The 24,864-nt window shown below is 35.9% G+C and overlaps 1 protein-coding gene across 1 annotated transcript in view; it reads left to right on the top strand.

Annotated features, from left to right (window-relative positions):
• INO80 (INO80 complex ATPase subunit) overlaps nt 1-24,864 on the top strand; it is a 56,026-nt gene that overhangs the window by 5,745 nt on the left and 25,417 nt on the right. Inside the window, exons 2-23 of the mRNA XM_034417826.2 lie at nt 3,736-3,921; nt 5,149-5,315; nt 5,602-5,669; nt 7,327-7,485; nt 7,961-8,081; nt 9,124-9,338; nt 10,975-11,028; nt 11,986-12,189; nt 13,165-13,360; nt 13,681-13,748; nt 14,199-14,408; nt 14,740-14,820; nt 15,387-15,482; nt 15,711-15,770; nt 16,405-16,547; nt 17,216-17,300; nt 17,648-17,765; nt 19,058-19,143; nt 20,678-20,845; nt 22,194-22,327; nt 22,645-22,712; nt 24,050-24,143. Coding sequence (XP_034273717.2) covers nt 3,779-3,921; nt 5,149-5,315; nt 5,602-5,669; nt 7,327-7,485; nt 7,961-8,081; nt 9,124-9,338; nt 10,975-11,028; nt 11,986-12,189; nt 13,165-13,360; nt 13,681-13,748; nt 14,199-14,408; nt 14,740-14,820; nt 15,387-15,482; nt 15,711-15,770; nt 16,405-16,547; nt 17,216-17,300; nt 17,648-17,765; nt 19,058-19,143; nt 20,678-20,845; nt 22,194-22,327; nt 22,645-22,712; nt 24,050-24,143 — 2,738 coding nt within the window. The 5' untranslated portion in view covers nt 3,736-3,778. The remainder of the gene's footprint in view (nt 1-3,735; nt 3,922-5,148; nt 5,316-5,601; nt 5,670-7,326; nt 7,486-7,960; nt 8,082-9,123; nt 9,339-10,974; nt 11,029-11,985; nt 12,190-13,164; nt 13,361-13,680; nt 13,749-14,198; nt 14,409-14,739; nt 14,821-15,386; nt 15,483-15,710; nt 15,771-16,404; nt 16,548-17,215; nt 17,301-17,647; nt 17,766-19,057; nt 19,144-20,677; nt 20,846-22,193; nt 22,328-22,644; nt 22,713-24,049; nt 24,144-24,864) is intronic.

The raw sequence follows: 24,864 nt of genomic DNA, 5'->3' as shown, positions 1-24,864 counted from the left end.
ATCCTTTATCGTCTCCTTCTCCTTTTGTCTTCAATCTTTCCCAACATCAGGGTCTTTTTCAATGTCTCTTCTCATTAGTGGCAATAGTATTAGAGCTTCAGCTTTAGTGTCTATCCTTCCAAGGAACTGTCAGGGTTTATTTCCTTTAGGATTGATTGTCCTTGTAGTCCCAAGGGACACCACACTTCAAAAGCATTAGTTCTTAGCCACTCATCCTTTCTTATGATCCAACTCTCACATCCATACATTACTACTTGGAAAACCATAGCTTTGACTCTACAGATCTTTGACAGCAAGGTGATGTCTCTGCTTTTTAATATGCTGTCTAGGTTTGCTATAACTTTTCCCCCCAAGGACCAAATTTTAATTTCATGGTGGTTGCAGTCACCATCTGTAGTGAGCTTGGAGCCCAAGAAAATAAAATCTGTCACTGCTTCCATTTCTTCTTCTATTTGCCAAGAAGTGACGAGACCAGATGCCCTGATCCTAGTTTCTTTACTATCGAGTTTCAAGCCAACTTTTGTATTCTTCTCTTTTACTTTCATGAAGAGATATTGTTTGCATTTCTGAGGTTGTTGATATTTCTCCCAGCAATCTTAATTCTCAGGAGCTAGCATTCAGCTAGCATTTCACATTATGTACTCTGTATATAACCTAAATAAGCAGGGTGACAATATATATAGCCTTGTCGTATTCCTTTCCTATTTTGAACCAATCAGTTGTTCCATGTCCAGTTCTACTAACTGTTGCTTCTTGACCTGCATGCTGGTTCCTCAGGAGATAGGTAAGGTGGTCTGGTACTCCCATCTCTTTAAGAACTTGCCATAGTTATTGTGATCTATATAAGTCAAAGGCTTTAGCATTTTTTTTCTGGAGCTCCGTTGTTTTCTTCATAATCTAGTAAATTTTGACAATTTAACCTTTGCCTCTTCGAAACTCACTATACTATACTGGCTCTCATATAGGCATAGAAAGGACAAGCTGATTATCTGTAGTCTGGGGTGATGATCTCTCTTTGTTGGTAGGCCATTTTCTTTTCATTAATGACAGCATCAAGAAACTTCCAAAGAGCCTTTGGTTTCCATAGGATTCTATTGGAAAATCACGTCCCTTGTTCAACTGTGAGAGATAGAGGAATAGTTTTATACGCATTCTGTTATTTGCTACCAGTACAGGTGGTCCTTGCTTAATGGCGCTCATTGGGACTTCAGTCAAAAAACAATGTGTCTACACTGCTTAGCAATTGCACTATTCTAACAGTCCAGATTGCTGCTGTTAAGTGAGCATCTCACCTGATTGTGAGTTGTGACTTTTTTCTAGCTTCCCTATTAATTTTGCTTATGGGAAGCCAGCAGGAAAAGTCACAAATTGTGATTACATGACTGAGAGGAGGCTGCAACATAATCATGAGCCAAGCACTTGTTGTAGTTATGTGACTGTGGATGTCCTGCAACAGCTCTAAGCACGAGGACTGGTTGTAACTACTATTCATCATAGGTTTGAACAGTTGTTGAACGAGAACTATCTGTATGTTACATTCGATATATGTAAAATTGTTAGCATGTTTAGAGTAGTTTGCAATTTGACTAATATGTACAATAACATGTATTTAAGGAAATGTCATACAACGTACATATTAAAGTAAAGTATGCATAGAAATTCACTATACTTTGAAAAAAATGTTGGTAAAAATACAATATATATCATGTAAAATGCAGTATATATCATGAGAGAAGAAAAAAGAAATAGAAGAAATCATTTTGAAAACAAAATGGACAGATTTGCCTTTTCTTTGGATTAAGAGAAGTCATCACAGAATGGCCTACAATTCAGTAAAAAATCATAAAATGTGAAATAAATTTGTCATATGCCAAAATCCATCTTTATATTTCCTGAAATGTTTTCTTAAAAAAATAATATTTTTACATATCCTGTCCATGCTTTGGCATGACATATTTCAGGTAGTCCTCAACAACCACAATTGAGCCCAAAATTTATGTTGCTAAGTGAGAAATTTGTTAAGTGAGTTTTGCTCTATTTTACAATTTTTCTTGTCACATTTGTTAACTGAATCACTGAAGTATTTAAATTAGTAACATGGTTGTTAAGTGACTCTAGTTTCCCCATTGACTTTGCTTGTCAGAAGGTTGCAAAAGGGGATCACAGCACCCTACAACACTGCAACCGTCATAAATGTGAGTCAGTTGTCAAGCATTCAAATATAAATCATGTGACTATGGGGATGCTGCAATGGTCATACCTGTGAAAAATGATCATAAGTCACTGTTCTCAGTGCAGTTATAACTTCAAAGGTCAGTAAATGAACTGTTGTAAGTCAAGGACTACCTGTATTCTGATAAACATTTTTGAGATTCCCCAAAGATACCAAATTTTTTTCAGGGAAGATTTAATTTGAACAGATTTATTATATTCTATCATACCGTTCACTGTTCAGTTAATTGTCTGGTTGTGTTTTTGTTTTACTAAATTCAGTTGGTTAAGAAAAAAAACCAAAATTAATATTTTTAGACATGCACATTGGGTCTGTTTGCCTCAATGTTTGATGATGAGATAAGTTTTACTTGGTTACCATCCAACAGAGTGGAATATTATAGACTAACATTTGTTTTCTATGCATATACTCAGTCTCTTATAACTACTGTATTTTTTGAAGTATAAGACCTTTTTTTAGTGAGGAAAAAGAAGAAAAAGAAATCTCCCTCTGCCTCTGAGCAATTTTGCCTAGTTACAGCAAACAGCCTGCTTTACTTTCATTTTAGTTTTCAGCATAGCTTGATTAGCACAAGGGGGAAAAAAATCTGCTCCAGCAATTTACCTCTTTGAGCAAGCAGCAGAGACCTGCATAAAACAGCTGAGAGCAAATCAGCTGAGAGTCAGGAGGCCGATCCAATCAACTTGTGCTAATTAGGCTGTGCTGAAGCTGAAAGGAGCTGTTTTTTCTTGCTGTTTGCTTGCAAGGAGGTAACTGCTGTGAGGCAGAGGCCAAAGGGTGGGGGCCAGTGGGTGGGCGGGGCTACATTCGGTGTATAAAATGCACCTAAATTCTCACCTCTTTTTAGGTGGGAAAAAGGTGCGTCCTATACTCTGAAAAATACGGTATTCGTTTTCATGTATATGTCCTTCTTGTCATTAGCCATTGCAACTGGATTCAGAAATTTGCTTGAGGTCCATATCAAGATAATGCTGTCAATGGCATAAGAAAGAGTGAGAATATAGGAAAGTTTTTAGAAATTTATTTGGACCAGGATTAGAACACAATTCCATTAAAGCAGAGATTTGTTTGTTGTGTTACTGGAAGCAAAAGATAAGCCTAAAATAGACAGGATGCAGCCACTGCATAGGGTGATATACAAAACACACTATACATTTAATCAATATGGCAAACAATTTTATGGGATTATGATTTGTGTATTAACAAGGATATACAAATAATTGGATAGTAACAATTTTTCTTTGGTAATATACATATGGGGAGGATGTAATTTACTTGCCAATTCCAGCATCATCTCCATATTTTCTCTTCAGGTGGAATTAACTTTATGTAGAATAACACTGCAATTCTGCAACTTCTGATTTCTTAACTATATTCTTCTTTGGGCTTGCCATGTATGAAATGTGATGTAGGAAAAGATGCATTTTCTCCAGCCACTGAAAAAAAAAAGATCCAGAAAATAGGTATGATGTGTTAAACTGCTACATTTTGTTTCGAAACAGCTGTGCGTTAGGAGACATCTTTGCATGAAGAGAGACTTGTTCTATGGCCTCAGAGCTGGGTTCAGGAGAGGATGGCAACTGCACGGAGCTGGCAACACCTCTCTATCTGCGGTATTTGGAGAAAGCTCTGCGATTGGATCACTTTTTGCGACAGACTTCTGCCATCTTCAATAGGACTGCATCCAGGTATCAAAACCATTTTGATGTGGACTTAAAAAACTAGTCATTTCATATTCCAAGTATCTTAATTCCTAACATTAGTTTCAGTAATGAAGGTGAATGAGCTCCATAAGGATAGGGACCTGCAGGTAAATCAACAGATGTCAGCTTCAGATTTTAATATTAAGAAAGGAGCAGAATGTATACCCAAATATCCACATGCATATCCTTGTACTGCTGTTAATGCTTTTAAAAGAATGGGAGATGTGACCAGAACTTATGTGTTTATTTTTCATGTAGTTCTGAAAGCATAAGAGTATTTAAAAATACACAAACTAAGTTTGCCAAAGTCACTACTTGTTTTCTAATGTGAACTGGAAAATTTTAAATCATGGAAGAAGAAAAAAGACTTACAGAAAACGTTTGACCTCTGTCATTGCCAACAAAGGATATATAACACAGTATTGAGATGAACTTTTGATATTGACTAAATACTTATTTTCCACCATAATTTGCAAATAAATTCTTTCCAAATCAGACAATGTGATTGTCTGGATTTGTTTTCTCATTTTGTCTCTCATAGTTGAGGTCTACCTATAATGTCAATTACAGGCCTCTCTCATCTTTTTAAGTGGGAGAACTTGTACAATTGGTGGCTGACTAAATACTTTTTTGCCCCACTGTATATATTTATAAAATCATAATTGATTTTATCTTATTCAGACATCTAATACATTATATCCATCTAGGGTTAGAACAGTGGTCCCTAACCTTTAGTGGTCTGTGGACAGACAGCAGTGGGGGGAGGTAGTTTTGCACACACAAATGGAGCTTCACACACTTGCCCACCACTTGCAAGGCCAGGTTCCCAATGGGCCTCAGACCGGTACTGGTGTGTGGACCGGGGGTTGGGGACCCTTGGGTTAAAGTTTCAGACAAAAATGGGTTAATCCTGTCTGAGTATGGAAACTAAACAGAGTTGGGCATAGTTAGTATTGGGGATCACAGAGAATATCAGGGTTTTTAGGCTAGACTAAAGTTGAAAAAACATTCAGGAAGGTGTCAGTGGCAAACTACTCCATTTTATTGCCAAAATACCTTCAGTATATCAGTGTATCCACAGGATTAAAGTTAACATTACTTCCTTCTGGTGTTAGAGATGAGAAAAATGAAAGTTGCTCTGGAGCATAACTATTTTTTACAGCATTACTTCTCTTTTATTACGATAAATCTATATCTCTGTCTTTCTTATAGTGATGAAAGTGAGGATGGATTGGATGACAATCCTTTGCTTCCTCAGCCTGGGAGTCCCTTGATGCAAGTGAAAGAAGAGCCTGTAACCTCATTGCTTGGAGAACCTTCTGGAGCAGGAAGTTCAGGAATGTTAAACACACATTCACTCAATGGAGTGTTACAATCTGGTAAGAGTGTTTTAAAAATAATTTTAGTTTGCCTTTGATGATAATTATATGAGCTAGTCTTGCAGATCACTTGGATCCAGGAACAGTTGGGTTTGATTAATAATTCATCAAAAATGCGATGTGTTTATAGGCTAACAGACATAATCAGAAGATTCCTTTTTTTGTAGTTCAGATTACAAAATGATTCAGTGGTAATTCAATTTGGAGTAAATGCTTTCTCTACTGAAAGTATCTTTAAGTTGAACTGTTTGCACAATATAAGTGTTTTGATATGTTCTTTAAACAGAGCCAAAAACAGAAAAAGGGAGTCTATATAACTTTTCCAAATTGAAGAAAAGCAGAAAATGGCTAAAGGTGAGTTTTTTTATTACTGAAATCCAGATCTGTTCTTAGTGATCCTTCTGTTATGTTATTCTGATCTATCTGATAAACTTATAATCTATAAAAACTGCAACATTTTCTGAAAAAACCAAAAATGTCATTCCTCTTAACATTTTTTTAGTTTTCTAGAATTGATGCGTGCGGTAAAAGTTACAGGTTTTTAATCCTCCATTAATTAATTAATTAATTCTTCCCATGTTCTCATGGTTTGAAATGCACAGCATCAAGTTTTGATATCTTAGCTTTCCTCAGAACTCCCTGCCCCCGGGTTTTCTGTTGTCCATTTCCTGGTTTTACTCTTCCATCTAATTGTATTCAGGCATGCTATAAACCTAAGGTGAAAAATCCCCATCTTTTCCTTCCCCTTTTGCTGATCTAACGGGTTTACCAAGCAGCAGTGAGATGGTCTATGGCAGTGTTATTCTTTCGGCTTTCTTGTTCCATATGCAGAAGTTAACAACGTAACTTGCTCCCTTTTATTTTCTGTTCCTTTCCCACTCCAGTCCAGATGATAGCAGCTCCTTCCAGCACTACTCAAAGCATAGCTATTAGCTGATTCTCTACAGCTAATAGAGATTCTTCTCTATTTGTAGTTTAAGTAAATGGGGGCTGGGGGTGGGCGAGTTTGAGGATGGGGAACATCTGCCCATAAGTTGTCCTCAAATTATGACCACAGTTGGGACCAGAATTTCTGTTGCTAAGCAAACCAATTATTAAGTGAATTGTACCCAGTTTTACAATCTTTTTTGCCATGGTTTTTAAGTGAATCACTGCAGTTGCTAAATGAATCATGCAGTCATTAAGCTAATCCAGCTTCCCCCATTGACTTTGCTTGTCGGAAGCTGGCTGGGAAAGTCACAAATGGTGATCACATGAACCCAGAACGCTGGCAATCATTGTAAATATTTGCCGGTTACCAAGCATCTGAATTTTGATCATGTGACTATGGGCATGCTTATAAGTGTTGGGGCTGTCCACAAGTCACTCTAAAAAGTAGCTTATGGTCGTTAAACGAATGGTTATAAGCTGAGGACTACCTGTATAGGGTAGATCTGTCAAGAGTTTACCAACAATGTATGTCAATGCAAACTTGTAGAAAAAACATTGGGCTACTCTTCTTTCATTGGGGCCAGAAAGAAGACTATATTTTTGTAATGTGTCATTGGACCAGAAGTGTGGATTATCACTAAATTTAATTTCAATAAGTGAACTTCACAGTCCACTTTGTCTGAGCATATAGAACAGGTCACTGTTGAAACATTGCAAGGAAATTTCCCACTCGCTACTGATAACGTTAGAAACGTGATGCCTAAGGCTAAAGTGGAGGTCACCTGGCAGTGATTTTGAGAAAATGTATACATGAAAGCAGTAAAAGAGGAAATCAGAAATGCTATGGATGCACCAATCACTGAAGCAGACTCAAAAGATTTCATGATGGTTAATATTGTGGTGGAGGAAGAAACAGTAGGAAATGCTAAACAGTGAAACTGTTCTATGTGTGTAAATGTTGTTAGGTTTTTTTTCCCCCTTTTTCAGAAGCTTTAATCCCATTGGCCTTTTTCAGAAATTCTTATTTCCTGTTCTGGTCATTTTGTTCACTGTTGTTGAATTGAAATTATCTCATTGGCAGAGCATTCTTCTGAGTGATGACTCCAGTGACAGTGAATCAGTAACTGATGAAGATGGGGAAGGAGAAGAATTCACTCTTTCAAGAGAAGAACTTCACAATATGCTGCGATTGCACAAGTACAAAAAACTGCATCAAAATAAATACAGCAAAGATAAAGAGGTAAAAAAAGTTAGAAAGAAATTCATCAATTGCAAACTATAATGGAGAATAGATCAAATTGGCTGTTCTGCTTATGTAGTGTACATATATTCTTATATACCACACTTTCTCTAAGATGCTCAAGGTAGCATAAATGGGGTTATCCCACATTTTAATCCTCCTAGCAATCTTGTGTAGTAGGTTGGGTTGACAGGGTGACTGGCCCAATATTATACAATAACTGGTTTCCTTTGTTACAAAAACCACTCTTTTCACTAGAAAGAGGCATTGGTATTACTTCCTTTCTATTTTTTTCCTCAGATTTTGTATTATACTGTACCATTTTAGAGCTAAGCGTATCATGTTAATATACTTGGTAATTACCAAACATAAAAGCAATCTAAATTTGAAGTAACTTGAACTTTCTACCCAGCTATATTTCTTACTTAATTAGGCCTTAATTTTAAAAAAATAATTATTTTTATGTCTGCTTCAGTTGCAGCAGTATCAGTATTACAGTGCAGGTTTGCTGTCTACATATGATCCTTATTATGAGCAACAGCGTCATCTCATAGGGCCGAAGAAAAAGAAGTTGAAAGAAGAAAAAAAATTAAAAGGTTCGTATTTATGCTAACTCTCTTTTCTGAGCATTGATTTGTATCATGTATTTATTTACTATCAGGCTGTGAAATTTTACTAGCTGTATATTCCTGTCTCCCTACTTCCATACTGTCTGTAGATACTACTAGTACTGGGGATTCAAACCTGTTATCAATACCTTATTGAAACCTTGTACCTAAAGTGAAAAAGAACTTTCTAACGCTAGAGATTGAGTTGGACATACTAAATCACACTGAAGCTGATAAAAGATCCTCAGACCTAGTCTGGGCAAATGTATTATGCAGAACATAATGACGAATTCAGAGTGCTGTGGTGCAGTTTGCCCATTTGTCTGCCATTATAATTGCACACACTAGAAATCCAGTTATTGAAAAGTTAGAGAAAATGCTTTCACTATACACAGAACATGAGACAAGAAATAAAACATGCTTAAGTAAGTGTTCAAGAATAAGGGTCTAAAACTGAAACAGCATGTTTATCCATTACCACAAGACTCCCTTGTTCTAGTTCAGCATCTCGTATTATATGAGATTTTGGAGTATGTAATCCTAGCATAAAGTGAGGGAAGCCTGTATTAACTAACCTGAAAGTTACTGCTATACAGTGACTTAGTGCATTTTAGAAATAAATCATAAGAGTGATCTTTCTGGAACAGCTTTTTTCAGTCTGATATGCTTTCTCTGAAACTGTTTTATACTTCCTCTTTTGCCATATTGTAGATTTCATCCGCATCTATTAGAATTCAGTTTTATTCCTTTTTCTTTATTAACTATCTTCTCAAATATTTAAATAGCATTTCATTTAAAAGAGAAACTATAAATGACGGTGTTTTTGACATTTTGATATTGCTTATAGTCATCCTTTTTGAATGATTTAGTCTTTTTTTCCTCTGCAGATTTATAGAAAATTGAGAAATTAGTTGCTACTTTGAATTGGTTCCATTATTGGATGGAATACATTCATAGGCTGTGAGTTAATGCTATGAATTCAAATGATTATGGAAGCAAACTGATCATATTGTGTGCTGTCCTCTTCCAGCAAAATTGAAAAAGGTGAAAAAAAAGAAAAGAAGGGATGAAGACATTTCGTCTGAGGAGTCACCACGACGTCATCACCACCAGATCAAAGTTTTTGCCAAGTTTTCTCATGATACCCCTCCACCAGGGTCTAAGAAAAAGCATTTATCCATTGAACAATTAAATGCACGCCGGAGAAAAGTATGGCTGAGCATTGCTAAAAAGGAGCTGCCCAAGGTAGGCTCTGCAAACTAAAATGTACTACTAATGGGAATACAGAAATCATATGAGGTAAAATTACATTCAGTGGCCAATTATATAAAATTATTTTTTTCCTTCAGTCTACGTGTTCTGCATATATAGGATGAAGTCTAGTAAACGTAGAAGAAAAAAGAGAGGAGGGCTATTTTATTATTTATTTTTATTTATTTTATTTTTCAATTTATATACCGCCCTTCTCCCTGAGGACTCAGGGCGGTGCACAGCCAGAATTAAAAACATGAAATACAAATATTAAAAACAATTAAAATCTATATAAATTTGGCCCAAAATTTAAAAAACCACAAACCAATTAAACATTTAAAAATTTTAAAAAATTTCTTCCTAAGCCAGCCCGGCTTGCTGGAAAAAGTGGGTTTTAAGGGCACGGCGGAAGGCACTGAGGTCTTGGATTCTCCTTATCTCTGGGGGCAGCTGATTCCAGAGGGTAGGTGCCCCCACAGAGAAGGCTCTCCCCCTGGGGGTCACCAGCCTACATTGTTTGGCTGATGGCACCCTGAGGAGGCCCTCTCTGTGGGAGCGCACGGGTCGCTGGGAGGTCGTCGGTAGCAGCAGGCGGTCTCGAAGATAGCTAGGCCCTATGCCATGGAGCGCTTTAAAGGTGATAACCAACACCTTGAAGCGCACCCGGAAGACCACCAGGAGCCAGTGCAGCTCGCGCAGGAGCGGTGTTACATGGGAGCGCCATGCTGCTCCCATCACTACCCGCGCTGCTGCGTTCTGGACCAGCTGGAGCCTCCGGGTGCCCCTCAAGGGGAGCCCCATGTAGAGAGCATTGCAGTAATCAAGGCGAGAGGTGACGAGGGCGTGAGTGACTGTGCACAGGGAATCCCGATCAAGAAAGGGCCGCAACTGGCGAATCAGGCGAACCTGATAAAAGGTCCCCCTGGTTACAGCCGTCAGATGTTCCTCCAAGGACAGCTGCATATCCAGGAGGACTCCCAGATTGCGAGCCCTTTCTGTGGGGGCCAAGGACTCGCCCCCAATAGTCAGTGATGGAGTCAACTGACTATATTGGGATGCCGGGAGCCACAGCCACTCAGTCTTGGAAGGGTTGAGCTTGAGCCTGTTCCTCCCCATCCAGATCCGCACAGCCTCCAGGCACAGAGACATCACTTCAAGGGCATCGTTGGGGTGGCCTGGGGTGGAGATGTACAGCTGGGTGTCATCAGGGTGTCATTATGATTTAAGTCAGCAGTCCCCAACCTTTGCAGCTAGACAGCCCAGTGGGGAACTGGGCCACGCAAGGGGCGGGCCCGCATGCAAGTGGCAGGCTGATGCACACATCACAACTTGCACAAACGGGCGGCTAGCATACACATACACAAGTGCCCACTGGCCTGCCACTCAAGCAAATTGAGTTGCGCATGTGCATGCTCTAACCAGCTATTTGCATGGCCCAATTCTGAATAGGCCGCGGCCTGGTAATAGAGTGGGGACCCCTGATTTATGTAACAAATTCAAATTAATATCATTGCATCTTTGAAGCAAGATTATCATTATATTTGATATTTCTAGTTGGTACTTTCAGTTCTATGAAAAAATTCATTGTTATAGTATGATATAATATTGTATCCTTTCCCCCCCTTTTTAGGCATACAAGCAAAAAGTCTCTGCCCGAAATTTATTCTTGAGTAATAGCAGAAAGGTATACTATGCAACATTTTGTACAGTACTGGGACTGAAATACATTGCTTTTTTTAAAAAAATGTTGTTTTAATGTTAAGAGAATTTATATCTTGTCCTTCAGCTACAGTAAATTACCTATTTTTTGGTACTACTGGTAATGGTACAGTGATATATACCTCCAGGCAGAAGGAAAACATACTGCATTGATAGGGTCTAATATCAAGTTAGTTTGAATTGGATTGTGATCTTAAAAATGCAATTAAAACATTTTTAATCATCAGAATTTTAAAGATTAAAAATATTTTTATCAACTTAAAAATGAAAAATAATTACCAAGAAAAGCACTAGGAAAAAAGCATTTTGAATTGGGCTAGGAAGGAGAACAGCAGACAGTGAAGTTGGCTAAACAAGTGAGGGCTATCTGCAATTCTTTGAAAATTGAACAGAATGGGACCTGTTCCTTTGGAGCCTCAACAGTGAAAGATAAATTATACTGTCTTGTCTGGACTGAGTTTGGGGTTTTGACATACATCATGTTCATTATGTTACCCAGGCATGAATTCATTGGGAATCTGTATTTCTGTGATTGTCTTTTTTAAATAGGAATAATATATTTGTACAGCTACGGTACTCAGGTACTTATTTATTTGTATAACTATGGTACTCAGGTACTCATGGCTTTTCCCAATTTAACTTCCATAATCTATTTAGTTCCAATAAGAAGAAAGCATCATTTCCATCAGAAGGATAAACTTCTATTTTTAATCTTAAACTGATTTCATTTACAAAGAAAGTATTTAATATATAAGACCAAGTTATTATTAAAGCAGCCTTTGTAAATTTCAGCTCTGGTACTAGGAGATACTCAAGAACATTGTTTCCAATGCAAGACTAGAGAATATAAACTTCTCATCCAGGTTTTTCTCTCTTTGCCTCATTGTATTTCTCTCCCCCACCCCTTTCTTTTCTGTTTTAGCTGGCTCACCAGTGTATGAGAGAAGTGCGTCGAGCAGCTATTCAAGCCCAAAAGAATTGCAAGGAAACTTTACCAAGGGCACGTCGGCTTACAAAGGAGATGCTTCTGTATTGGAAAAAATATGAAAAAGTGGAAAAAGAGCACCGCAAAAGAGCAGAGAAAGAAGCATTGGAACAGCGCAAATTGGATGAGGAGATGAGAGAAGTAAGAATAGCTCATTTAGAGAATGAAACCTAAATATTAATACAGCAGACATTGCAGCAAATAATCAGACAGCGACTGGGAGAACTTTTCTGACTAATGTATTTTATTAAAAGGCATAAGCTCTTTTGAACTGCAGTTCACTTCATCAGATTCAACTGGTGTGCATACCTTTGATGAAGTGACCTGCAGCTCACAAGACATCTTATTTTTTGCCACCATTGACTAACATGGCTCTTGTCCTACAGTGTCAGTGCAATAGTATCCATTGTTTTTTTCCCCCTTCTGGAGATTATAATCTAATTTTTATTTAATTCTGAATTTTGAAATCAATTTTCTAGAGGAAGGAAAGGCAATCCTTTAGGCTGGTAGGCACCTTTAGAATTCGGAGGGCTTTAAATACATATACCTGGGAATGTGCAAGCAAACACCTGTGAACATCATGTTGACTAGTCAAAATCTAGACGACAAAGTTCCAGGTAATATTATCCATGTCGTAAGTTTAATATTAATCCAAATTATTTTTAAAGTTTGCCTAACACATTTATATACAGTTTTAGCATGCATGACATAGTTTTCCAAGCTGAACCTACATTTAAAACACTAGGATTCTTCTTTAATTGAAAAACAGGATTTTCCTTTCCCCTCTCTGAGAGCGCAAAACACAAGATTTGTTTTATGTTTTATTACCTATTAAAATTGTTGTAATTTTTGAATGTGGTCTGATTTTTGTAAAGTTAGACTGATCTATTTTATAATATTTGTTTTAATAAGTTATTATTATTTTGAACTATACAGAACATGTAGGTTGGATCTTTCAGCTAGTCAGATATTTTGGGAGATACATTTTTTACTCAGTACATCAATAGCCATCCATCATTCAAGAAATCATTGTTTTAGGTCCTCAGTTGTGAAACTGTTCTATGTGAATCTTTACATGTGAAATTATTTATTTTATTTACTTATAAATGACTTTAGGCTAAAAGACAGCAGAGAAAACTTAACTTCCTGATAACCCAAACGGAGTTGTATGCCCACTTCATGAGTCGCAAACGAGATACAGGACATGATGGAATTCAGGAAGAAATTCTGAGGAAACTTGAAGATAGTTCTATCCAGAGACAGATTGATATTGGTGGAGGAGTTGTTGTCAACATTACTCAAGAGGATTATGGTAAGGGTGAAACTAAATTCTAGTGAGATTTAGGAAAATCCTATCATTGCTACATTGCATGCTTATCTTGAACTGTGAACTAGGGCTGATTGTTTAATGAGGGGCAGTGCTTGCAAATGAAGTGCCTCTCTGAAACCCTTAATTAAAGACACAAATAGCAAGATGAAGAGAGGCACTTTTCTGGGTAAGTGAAGCATGTTATCAAAACAATCTTGTTCAGCTCCATTTCAAACTTAATTTTCAGAAATTTGTGAATAGCTTATAAGTAGAGTTTTTTAATTTAACCCTTGTTTTGTTTTTAAATTTTGCTTTATTATCAGATAGTAACTATTACAAGGTTCAGGCTTTGAAGAATGCTGAAGATGCTTTTCGAATTCATCAGGCCCAAGTAAGTGTGTACAATAAAGTATAATATAAATTGGGAAGTATTTTAAATTTTAAAATGTCTGGAATTGACATAACTTTTCAATATTTCTTGTAAATTATTAGCTTTAGTCTTAAAAAATAAAGATATCCATAATTAGGTAATGTATTTATTAAGATTAATCAGAACGGCATAGATTTTAAGTGAACATTATTCCATGGAACTGTATGAAGAGTAGTCATGATAAGGTATATCAAGTATTTCAAGTTCAGAAATTGAATCGAGTAAAACTTAAGATGAAGATTGCAGAATTAGTTTCTGTTCTATTCTGCTCGTATGTATGAGACCATGTTAATAAAGGAAAGAAGATGTATCTTGTCCTACGTGTTTTTATTCAGCTGTAAGCTTGGGATTTGGACTAGTTAATTTTGTGTAAGATTATCCCTCTAACCCTTTCCCCCTCCCTTTGTTTAGACCAGATCTTTTGACGAAGATGCTAAGGAGAGCCGGGCAGCTGCACTTCGAGCTGCCAATAAATCTGGCACTGGCTTTGGAGAGAGCTACAGCCTTGCCAACCCTTCCATCCGGGCAGGAGAGGACATTCCACAGCCTACCATTTTCAATGGCAAATTAAAAGGTTACCAATTGAAAGGCATGAATTGGCTAGCCAACCTTTATGAGCAGGTGTGCTTGTTTTTCTTGAAGCAAAATCTTTAAAACAAATTACTTCTTGGCATGACTCCAAAAAGAGGGCTGAACTAAGGTTACTTATATTGTGTTCCTACTCCTAAAATTAAAATGTCATCTGTGGAAATGTAATACACGTATATTTCCAGAGATGCTTTCTGGTATATTTTTATGGAAAGGAGAATATTAACAGAACTTTCCAGAACTATGATTTCATGGTCTTTGAAGACAAACGATGAAGTTTAATACTGAATTGATTTTCAAGGTACTATATATGCTTATATTTTATACCTTACTCAGACTGAAGTTTTCAATTTCATTCTTTCAGGGCATCAATGGTATCCTAGCAGATGAAATGGGGCTGGGTAAAACTGTGCAGAGTATTGCCTTATTAGCGCATCTGGCTGAGGTAGGTAGATTCTTTGTGTTTTAAACCTCTGGCTGAGAGCAAGCACCTATTACATGATTGAAATGAGGCCCATGTCCATGTAATGTGTCTGTGTGCATATATGTAACAACATTTCCTTTCTGTGTGCATTATTGAATTGAGGCATTCATTTCTTTCATTTCAAAGTCTTTTCTGGTACTCAACATCTCTTGTGCTTCCTGAGGCTAATTGATCCTCCCCAGACTTTTATCTCTAGTACACAGTATTCTTTTATCTTTGTTTTGGGTGTTTTGAACTGCAAGCCCAGGTTGCCTATAAAGGGATTTGTGCCACACTTGTACCACATTAGATATCTTGAGTTACATAAATATAGGTTTGTACTGAAAATAAAAAACAAAAGTTGCTAGGTATGCATATTACTGCCATACCTCAAAGTAATTATGTTCAAAAAACATAATTCAGGCCTTTTTGTCTTACGAATAAATAAATCAAAATAAATTGCATGCATTACTTTGCTTACTCATCATATTTGATATTTATTTAAAGATTATATTAAACATTCTTTAATTTAAGTTTTTTTCTTCCAGAGAGAGAACATCTGGGGGCCCTTTTTAATTATTTCACCAGCTTCCACATTAAACAACTGGCATCAGGAATTCGCCAGATTTGTTCCAAGATTTAAGGTGACTACAGACATGATCATTTCATAAATTCAATTTTCCTAAGTTCTTAAAATAAATTGTAGATTTATATTACTTCCTACTCTTCTAACTCTGTTTCTGCCAAGTTCAGAAGCCTGATGTAAAAAACCAGAAATCTGAATCTGGTTAACAAGGAATGACAAAAGTCTGAAAGAACTAAAGGACTACTGTAAATAAGTACTTATATGGACTGTTTCCTATATATTGTAGGTGCTACCATATTGGGGAAATCCCAATGACCGAAAAGTGATCAGGAAATTCTGGAGTCAGGTATTATCCCTCTCATTTATCTAAAGAATAAATGTATTCTTGTCTTTCTGTAATAGATTTGGGAATATTTTTAATAATAAATAAGCTTTCTTACTTTTATCTTAATGTTTGTCTTCTCTTCAGTACTTGCCTCTACTTTTTCTTATAATAATATTTATCTTTAAGGTTCTAAAACCCCAACTCTTAACTTGGAAGTATCAGCTCTTATTTTCACATGCACATAAAGTCTTCCCTTAACATGAGAATTTCATTCTGTCTAGCTAATGATTAAAATTAGAATTTGCAAAATGTTTGGCTTTTACTATTTAAATATACTTGAGGGCACATAGATTTTTTTTCCTTAGTGATTTAACCTCATCTTGTGGTGTAATAAGTATAATACAGAACTCCAGTCAAGATAAATCCATGTTTGAAGGAAGTATCTACTGTTGGAATGCTTGTAAATTGAACTGCCATGAAGATTGTAACCTTCTACTTCAATTATATGCATATAAATCTGCCTAATCATACATTAGATAAATGTTCAGTTAGAAACAAGCTGCTCACTCAGCTTGGAAACTGATTTTAAAATTATTGTGTATATTCGATGGATCAATTTTATTCATGGAACTTCATTTTTTTCCTCTAATTGCAGAAGACTTTGTATACTCAGGATGCTTCTTTCCACGTAGTGATCACCAGTTACCAACTTGTAGTCCAAGATGTCAAGTATTTTCAGCGGGTGAAATGGCAATATATGGTGTTGGATGAAGCACAGGCACTCAAGAGTAGCTCCAGGTATCTTATGTAGTAGAAAGAATTTACTGAAGTAGTGAAGTAATAGTAAAAAGAATTTACCAGTGAAGAAAGGAATGTACTCTAAAGATGCAGTAATTAATTGTAGTGTTAAAATGCTGTCACTTTTTAAAATGAATTTTTGTTTTATTCATAGCTAGGAAGATTCCATGATTTATTAATTTTTTGTAAGTAGTTAGGTTGTAAGTCAGTAGAAGCATTGACTATATTTAGGTTCCATGGACCCTGCCAGAACTATTTCCAGTAACAAAGAATTTACAACAACCAGGTTTCTCCCTATTTCCCATTGTCTGGGCAGTGGCTTTGAAAAGCTATCAGATCCTCTTCTCTGGGCAAGCAAAGGTGGCCAAGGAAGTAGCATGTGCAGGAGAGGGTCAGTAGAGAAAGAGTGCCATCAGCTGTGCTGCTTAAGACTTCCAAACTTGACTCTTTCAATAAATTGTACTTTTATAGTTATATTTGAGCTACTTATAAATTGTTCATGTTACATTGTAGAACCACTTTTAGAGACAGATTAAATGGAAGTAAAATCTGCATAGTATTTTATTTTTCCTAGAAGTCTTAACGAATTGACATTATAAAAACAAAAGTAGCGTGTTCCTTTATTGCCACTTGCTGAATCAGTTTCTTCAAAATCTGTTGGTATTTAGCGTCCGTTGGAAAATTTTACTTCAGTTCCAATGTCGAAACCGACTATTGCTGACTGGAACACCCATCCAAAACACTATGGCTGAGGTATGCATGTTTTGTTCTCATTGGTTTCTATAAATAGTAGAAATTTAATGTTTTCACACATATGATTGAGGTATAATCTGTGAATTCTTATAGTCTTGCCTGCCTCTTTCTGTTTACTTTGTGTCCAGAGGTGCTCAGAAAATCACATTTCTCAATCTATTATCAGGTTTTGATATAGTCTTCACTGCCATCGTTACTGAAAGGTTTTCTGAATTGTCAGTCCAGTTGATTCATGTTGACATTTTTGGAAAGAAATTTCCTTGAACTTTTTCAATATATGTAAGAAATGAGTTTTAAGATGTATTAGTTAATGGGGTATTTATCACACTTTCTTCTTTGCTTTGCAGCTCTGGGCTTTGCTTCATTTCATTATGCCAACATTGTTTGACTCCCATGAAGAGTTCAATGAGTGGTTTTCTAAAGATATTGAAAGCCATGCGGAAAATAAATCTGCCATTGATGAGAGTGAGTATGCATGATTCAGTATACTTTGCATTCAAATTCTACAACTTGAGCAGAATTGCCCACATGTCTTAACAACCAGTTGTTATAAGTTGCTTAGAACATTAGAAGAATTGCACTGAATCAAATTAAAGGCTCAGGTAGCTCATTGTTCTGATCTCTCAATAGCTAACCAGATGCCCATGGAAAGTTTATAACCAAGTCATTTATATAATAGTATTGTTCCATTCACCTTCTGCAGTAATTAGTATTGAAAATATACTGCGGTCAATATTTAAAATAATATTTAGTAATTATGACTCACAGCTCTGTTGTAAGTTGTTAATGGTTGTTCAGTCACTTTTGACCCCTCATTACCCAATGGACATTATTTCATCAAGATTGTTACAGCTGCTTCTTTAAATTCTTATAGATTCATGCTTTTGCCATCAGTGTGAATATCTATCCACTAATTACCAGGCTCTCTTTCAATTGTTTTTTTTTTTTAAAGTATATAATCATCTCCAGTGTCCCTTTCCTTTCTTTTGCTTTGTGTGTTCAGAATCCTTAAGCTTTACCTTCACTGTTAGTGCTTTCTGTGAGCAGTCTTCCAGTTTTACTTGAGCTAATATTTTAAATGATTTGCTTCTTGTTGTGTATGGTATTGTCAACCATTTTCTCCAATATCGCAATTCAGAGACATTTGTTTTTCTTTGTTCAGCTGTTTTGATCATCCACCTTTCACAACCACTTCACAGTTGGGAAAACATGATCTTGATAATACATACCTTTACTGTCAGTGTGATATCTCCGCACGTTGATGCTTTGACTGAATACGTTTTGACAAGATCTTCCCATTTTCAGCCCTAGTTGTGACTGTTTCTTTTTTCATGGCTATAATCATTACGAACACTTGATCCTAGGAAGATAAAGTTCTTAGTAGCTTAGTGTCTTCCCTACAAACATGTATTGTGTTGGCATAACCTGTCAATGTAATTTTGGGACTTTTAAAAAAATTGCTGAGCAACAGACAAGCTTTTGACCTTCAACATGAGATTCCTTAAGATTTCTTAAGTCTTCCTCACTTCCAGATATCAAAGTAGAATCTCAATATAGCTAACATTATTGATGTTTCTTCCATCAATTTCAATTCCAGTTGCTCTAATTCTAGTTACTATTGTTCTTTTCATAGGTTAAATAAAGTGCCAGTATATAACCATGGCAGATTCTTTTCCCAGTTTTGAGCTAATCATTTATAACAGAGCATTTTTAACATTAGATAAATGATTATGGATTGTTTTTCCTCTCAATTTCAGATCAACTGTCACGTTTGCACATGATCCTGAAACCTTTTATGTTGAGAAGAATCAAGAAAGATGTGGAAAATGAACTGTCAGACAAGGTGCCAATCAAAATAATAATAAATTCTTGTTCTCTTGGGTTTTTCCCCCCATTATACGTTGTTGTGCGATTTTTCTAACTGATGTGAAATCAGCATTCTTAAAAATGCCTTTTCAATATCTATCGGGTTTGAGCTAGACATCCCTTCAGCTAAATAATCTGCTTCAGATAAAGATATCCCTTTAGCTAAATAATCTGATGTCTTAAAAGAAGAAGGGAAAGCTAATTTCATTTATTTTATATTTCCCCTATAGTACTCTGTTGCCCCCGAAAACTGGCTCCAGGGAACTCTGGGAATTGCTATAGGGAAAAGAAAATTGGCAAAAAGTACGTCATTTGACCAAAGTGCATCTCGGGATCCATCCTTTCTAGAGAAATGATAATATTTCTCTACTTTCAGACTTTGTGTATCTGCATAAATAAATATATTTCACCATACAATTAATAAATCAGAATAGTAAACACCTTAAAGTCAATGACAGTGATGTCACCAGCTAATCTTTTCAACCCAGAAGCACTTCAGCGCTCCGACAGGACTGTAGTAGTGGTAGTACTACTTCTGAGTGTTTGTTAGGTACTTGATTTTTCTTTGCAGTGATTATCATTGCAGTGCTTTGGTAATATTTTACATAAGTTTTTAAATAACTTTTAAATTATCCAATATATGCACAGTTTTGATCATTTTGATCATGCATGATGATTATTGCATAAATGATATCTTTAGGGAATTCTTGATCCATGAACTGAACGCATTTTGATGTATGATTTTTGCACTTGTTCTGAATAGTACAAATAATATTTGTATTTTTCTGAATCATTTTTTTTAATCTTCAGAAAATATATCAGTCATTGATGAATATGAATCCGCAATAAAAATGTGTCACTTGTAGACTAGGCTAAATTATACAAAGCTGTGAAGACATAACTTTGAAAGTATCGTTCCAGCTTTTCCTTAAAGAGAACTCTTACATCTCATTACTATATTTATTGGTTTGATTTATTATTTATTGGTTCGATTTATATGCCGCCCTTTTCCGGAGACTCAGGGCGGCTTACAATGCGTTAAGCAATAGCCTTCATACTTTTGTATATACCTGCTTAGTAGGGCTTTCGGGGGCCCCCTAAACGGTGTTCTTTTTTATACAAAGTCAGTTTATTGCCCCCACAAACCGGGTCCTCATTTTACCTACCTTCGAAAGGATGGAAGGCTGAGTCAACCTTGAGCCTGATGAGATTTGAACTTGCAGTAATTGCAGGCAGCTGGTGTTACTTAACAGTGCTTTAGTCTGCTGCGCCACCATGCTACGCCACATATTACTATATGTCACATAGTAATGTTCAATAGATTTTTGACAGGGTTCTTCCTATCTGAATATTTGTAGCTAAGAATATTAATTCTGTATTCCTGACATTACAATGAAGATTTCTGGGGAAAATCTCTTACTCCCCAAGATTACTTATGGATTGTTTTTGTGAAGTGGGATTTAATATAATATTCTGTTGGCAATAGCTTAATCTATTTTCCTGTCTCTTAGATCGAGATTCTTATGTATTGCCAGCAGACCAGTCGACAGAAATTATTATATCAAGCTCTGAAGAATAAGATTTCAATTGATGACCTTTTACAATCCTCCATGGGCACTACTCAGCAAGCCCAGAACACTACTAGTAGCCTCATGAACCTTGTCATGCAGTTCAGGAAGGTGAGTTTAGGAAAACCTATCGTTCTGAAATGCTTGTCTCAAGAAAACATTTGTAGCTTTACCCACATTCCGTAATGCATGATTAACAGATTACATTTGCTTAACTTACTTAAGCTCTTCCTCCTTTGTTTTATAATTTGCAATGGTAAACTTGCCACTTTTAGTCTGTTGGAAAATTGAGTATTTTGGCAAGATAATATGTAAGTATGGAAAAGGCAACTGTGCCTATTCTAAAAGAATATATGTTGCAAATTATAGTTTACAAATTGTTTACAACAATCAGTCTAGAATAGTGGTTAGATGTTTAACTATGACTGAAAAGACTCATTTAGATTTCAATTTGGTTGTGAAGTTCTCTGTGTCCCGATATCTGGACGGATTGCACTGGCTTGTTTAAGAACTGGTTCATAATTGGCAATCTGGATTGATAGCTCGTTTTGTAATCCAACCTCTCAATTACTGCAGTTTACTCTATGTGAGGCTGCTCCTGAAAATCATTCGGTAGCTATATAGTGTCCAGAAGGCACAAGCTGCCCTAAAAGGACATGACATGCCCCTACACCAGAGGTACTACCCCTCCCTCAACACCCTATACATCCCAGAAGGCAGAGACTCAAGAACTTGCAGGTACTTCTTGCTTCAACCAGTTAATACTATTACTCTGTGAGTTGTACAGGTTGATAGTTGGCTTGAGGTGCAGTTTAAGACATTGGTTGTCACCTCCAAAGCCTAGATATCTTACTGTTCTCAGCATTATCTGCTCTTCCAGTAAGATCAGGATAGAGGGCTCTCTGGGATCTTACTTTGGGGGATTCTGTCTTCAGGGCCGCAAAAGTGAATCTTCTTTATTACTGTCCCCTTCTCTGCAACAACATCCCCCCCCCCCCCGAGTTAAAAAAAATCCCAAATTTATTAGGATTTTGTAGGTTTTTGTAGCCTTTCGTACTAGACATAAATATGGGCTCCCGTACAATAAGTGGTTATTTATATTATTGTTTTATGAAGTCAGATGTTGTTGTTACATATGTTTTGCATTGTTTTATTCCTTTTTACTGATAAGGTATGTGTGCCACTTAATAGTTATTTGTGACTGAAGTGGTATAGACTATGAAAAAATAACTCTTAGCCTGATGTGCTTTACAGGGTAAGGGAAATAATCATGTGCTAATGTGTCTGTTTTGAGGAAAAGCAGGGTAAAAGATTAAATCCTGAAAATTGTTCCTGTATTTTTCCAAACATGTAGAATAATTATTATTTTTGTAATATTATTACAAAATGTAATTTTATTATAAAACATTACATTATTGTTATTGTTATTGTAAGAATTCATTATTACATTTCCATACAGGTCTGCAATCATCCAGAGCTCTTTGAGCGACAAGAAACATGGTCTCCATTTCACATTTCACTAAAGCCATATCAGATTTCAAAGTTTCTCTATCGTCATGGGCAGATCAGGGTGTTTAACCATTCACGGGACAGGTAAGCAGTATTATATTCTGTTCAGTTTTTTCCAATACAACATATGCAGTCAGGGGAACCTCTTCAACTATTGCTCTTAACGAGAGATCTGTAGTTCCTTCAGCCCCTTCTAATGTTATGCTAAAGTGGCTCATAGCTTAGCTGTATAGCAGCTGGAAGTATTTACTTCCAGGCTTCTCAAGAGAATGATTTTGGCTAATAACCTAAAGACAACAATGTCCCCCAATTCTTAGAGTAAGGATAGGTGACAAAGCAAGTTTGAACTCAATATAATTAATATTTACATCCTAAGATTTTAAATCTTTATTAATTTCCAGGTGGTTGCAGTTTTTACTTTCTCCTTTTGCACCAGACTACATTCAACAGTCTCTGTTCCATAGAAGAGGTAAGTTAAAGGACTGGGAGAACATTAAGATGAAATTAATTCATATCACTTTACCTAAAATGACAATAGTGTAGCTTTTTTTTTCTAAACTTATATTTAAAATTATATAGACAGTGGTGTCATAAACATCTTAATTATCTTATTTCACAATTGAACTGATGTCTATTTTAGCATTTCTTATACTCAGATTACTTAAATCTTAAAAAGTTGTTTTTTATGTTATCACTGACCTTTTCAAAACTTTCCTCATGCTAATTTTCTTTTCACTATTTACCACTTTCATTGGTTTTTTAAAAATTCTTTCAAGTTATCAAAATTGTTCTTGAGATTATTTTTTGAAGTACTAAATATGATAATGAACAAATACTTAAATCAGTTACATATCCTTTTACAAATTGTAATTACTCCAAAACTGAATTTATACTCTGAACAGCACAACTTCACATTATTTGACTCTTCATTTGGTTATTAAGGGTAATGTGTAATCCTTCTTAGGTTTAACCCTCTGGTCCTCAGATTTTGTATAATGGCAACATATTTTCCCTTTCTTCTTACTTTTTCCAAAATTTAATTAGAAAATTTAGTTGTATATATATAGAGAGAGAGAAAAGGAAATGATGTGCAGTTATTGTCATCCTGTTTTTTCTCTTCATGCGCCTATGGCTTTGTTGTCTCTGGGGGTGGAAAAATGTATCATTCTTCCATGCATCTCATTCTTAGTGGCACTCTTCTTCCTTCTTTAACCATTTTCTGTTCCTTACTAATGAGCTTTGTGTATTTTATTCTTGTATTAAATGTTCCTGCTGATCACAGCCACTAATATCGCTGCTTTTCAGAAAACATAAATTTTCATAAAAATTGGGCTAATGTGATCTGCTCTAGAGAGAAGGTGCAATACAGATATTCTTTGTTTAACCTCCATAATTGGGACCAGAAACTTGTTGAGTGAAGCAGTAATGTAAGTGAAACCACTACTGGGCTTGTAGTTTTCCTTCATCATTCTTTTGCTTTACAGACCTGAGAATGTCCTAAATGCAAGGATTGGTTGCAAAATTACTTTCTCATCACTGTCCTAACTGCGAATAGTCCCCTAAACGAGGATTACCTGTAATTGACTGGGACAAAGTTGTGATTAATGTTCCCTCTTAAGATCTTTTTTGTCTTTTAAGCAATAGATTGTTTTAATAATCAAAGATAAAAAATATAAAACAAAGGAGAGATACAGATGTTCATATACGAGCCCAAATTGTGTTTTCCACTTGTCAGTTTTTATAAAGTCAATGTGGCACCAGTTCTTTGCAGGAGCTCATTTTAATCTTGTTACTTATATGTTATAGGTGCTGAGAAAGGGAGTTGTTTCTCTTTCCTACGGTTTATTGATGTTTCTCCAGCAGAATTGGCAAACCTTATGCATAAAGGACACCTAGCCAGGTGAGAAATCTTGAACTAATAGCACATTTAGTTTAAGTTTAAGTAATTGTAAGAATAAATTTTTAAAAATTATGAATAAATACAGTATATTGCAATTTTGGGGTGCAGAAATATCCATTGCATGAACAATGTTTATTACAAATACCTGGATACCACTTAAACTCTCATGTCCTATACTTTAAAAAATTGTATTTTTTTTTAAAATTTGATTTATATGCCGCCCTTCTCCGGAGACTCAGGGCGGCTTACAATGCGTTAAGCAATGCGTTATTGCATTGTAATACAATGCAATAAGCAATATTTGAATGACCAATTCTTGAAATTGAACAAATATGTGTATAGTGTGAAAGTAGGCCAATTATAGCAATTGTGCACTAATATCCCTGTAGATCTTGGCAAAAAAGGAATAATTTACACATACAAGAAACTGTCCTGTAGAGTTTCTTTTTAAATAATTAAGTTTCCAGGCTTTTGCTTGCATCAGGCTAAACCATTCTAAGTCTATTTGTTATCAAAGATGTACTGTTCTCTATAGAACTATATGTTCGCTAAACAATATTGATCATTCACTATTTGCTAGTTTTAAAATCACCTTTCTTACTTATAATACTTGCATATAACATTTCATGTGTATGGAGTTGGACTTCAGAATTAAAGAACGGCAGATTGAATGGCTAAACATTATACCAAAATAGCTGTTCTCTCATATTCATGTTTTAAA

This window comes from Pantherophis guttatus, chromosome 1 (assembly GCF_059756535.1).
Source record: "Pantherophis guttatus breed Tessera chromosome 1, ASM5975653v1, whole genome shotgun sequence".
Taxonomy (NCBI): domain Eukaryota; kingdom Metazoa; phylum Chordata; class Lepidosauria; order Squamata; family Colubridae; genus Pantherophis; species Pantherophis guttatus.
This window is presented reverse-complemented; position numbering and strand designations above follow the sequence as displayed.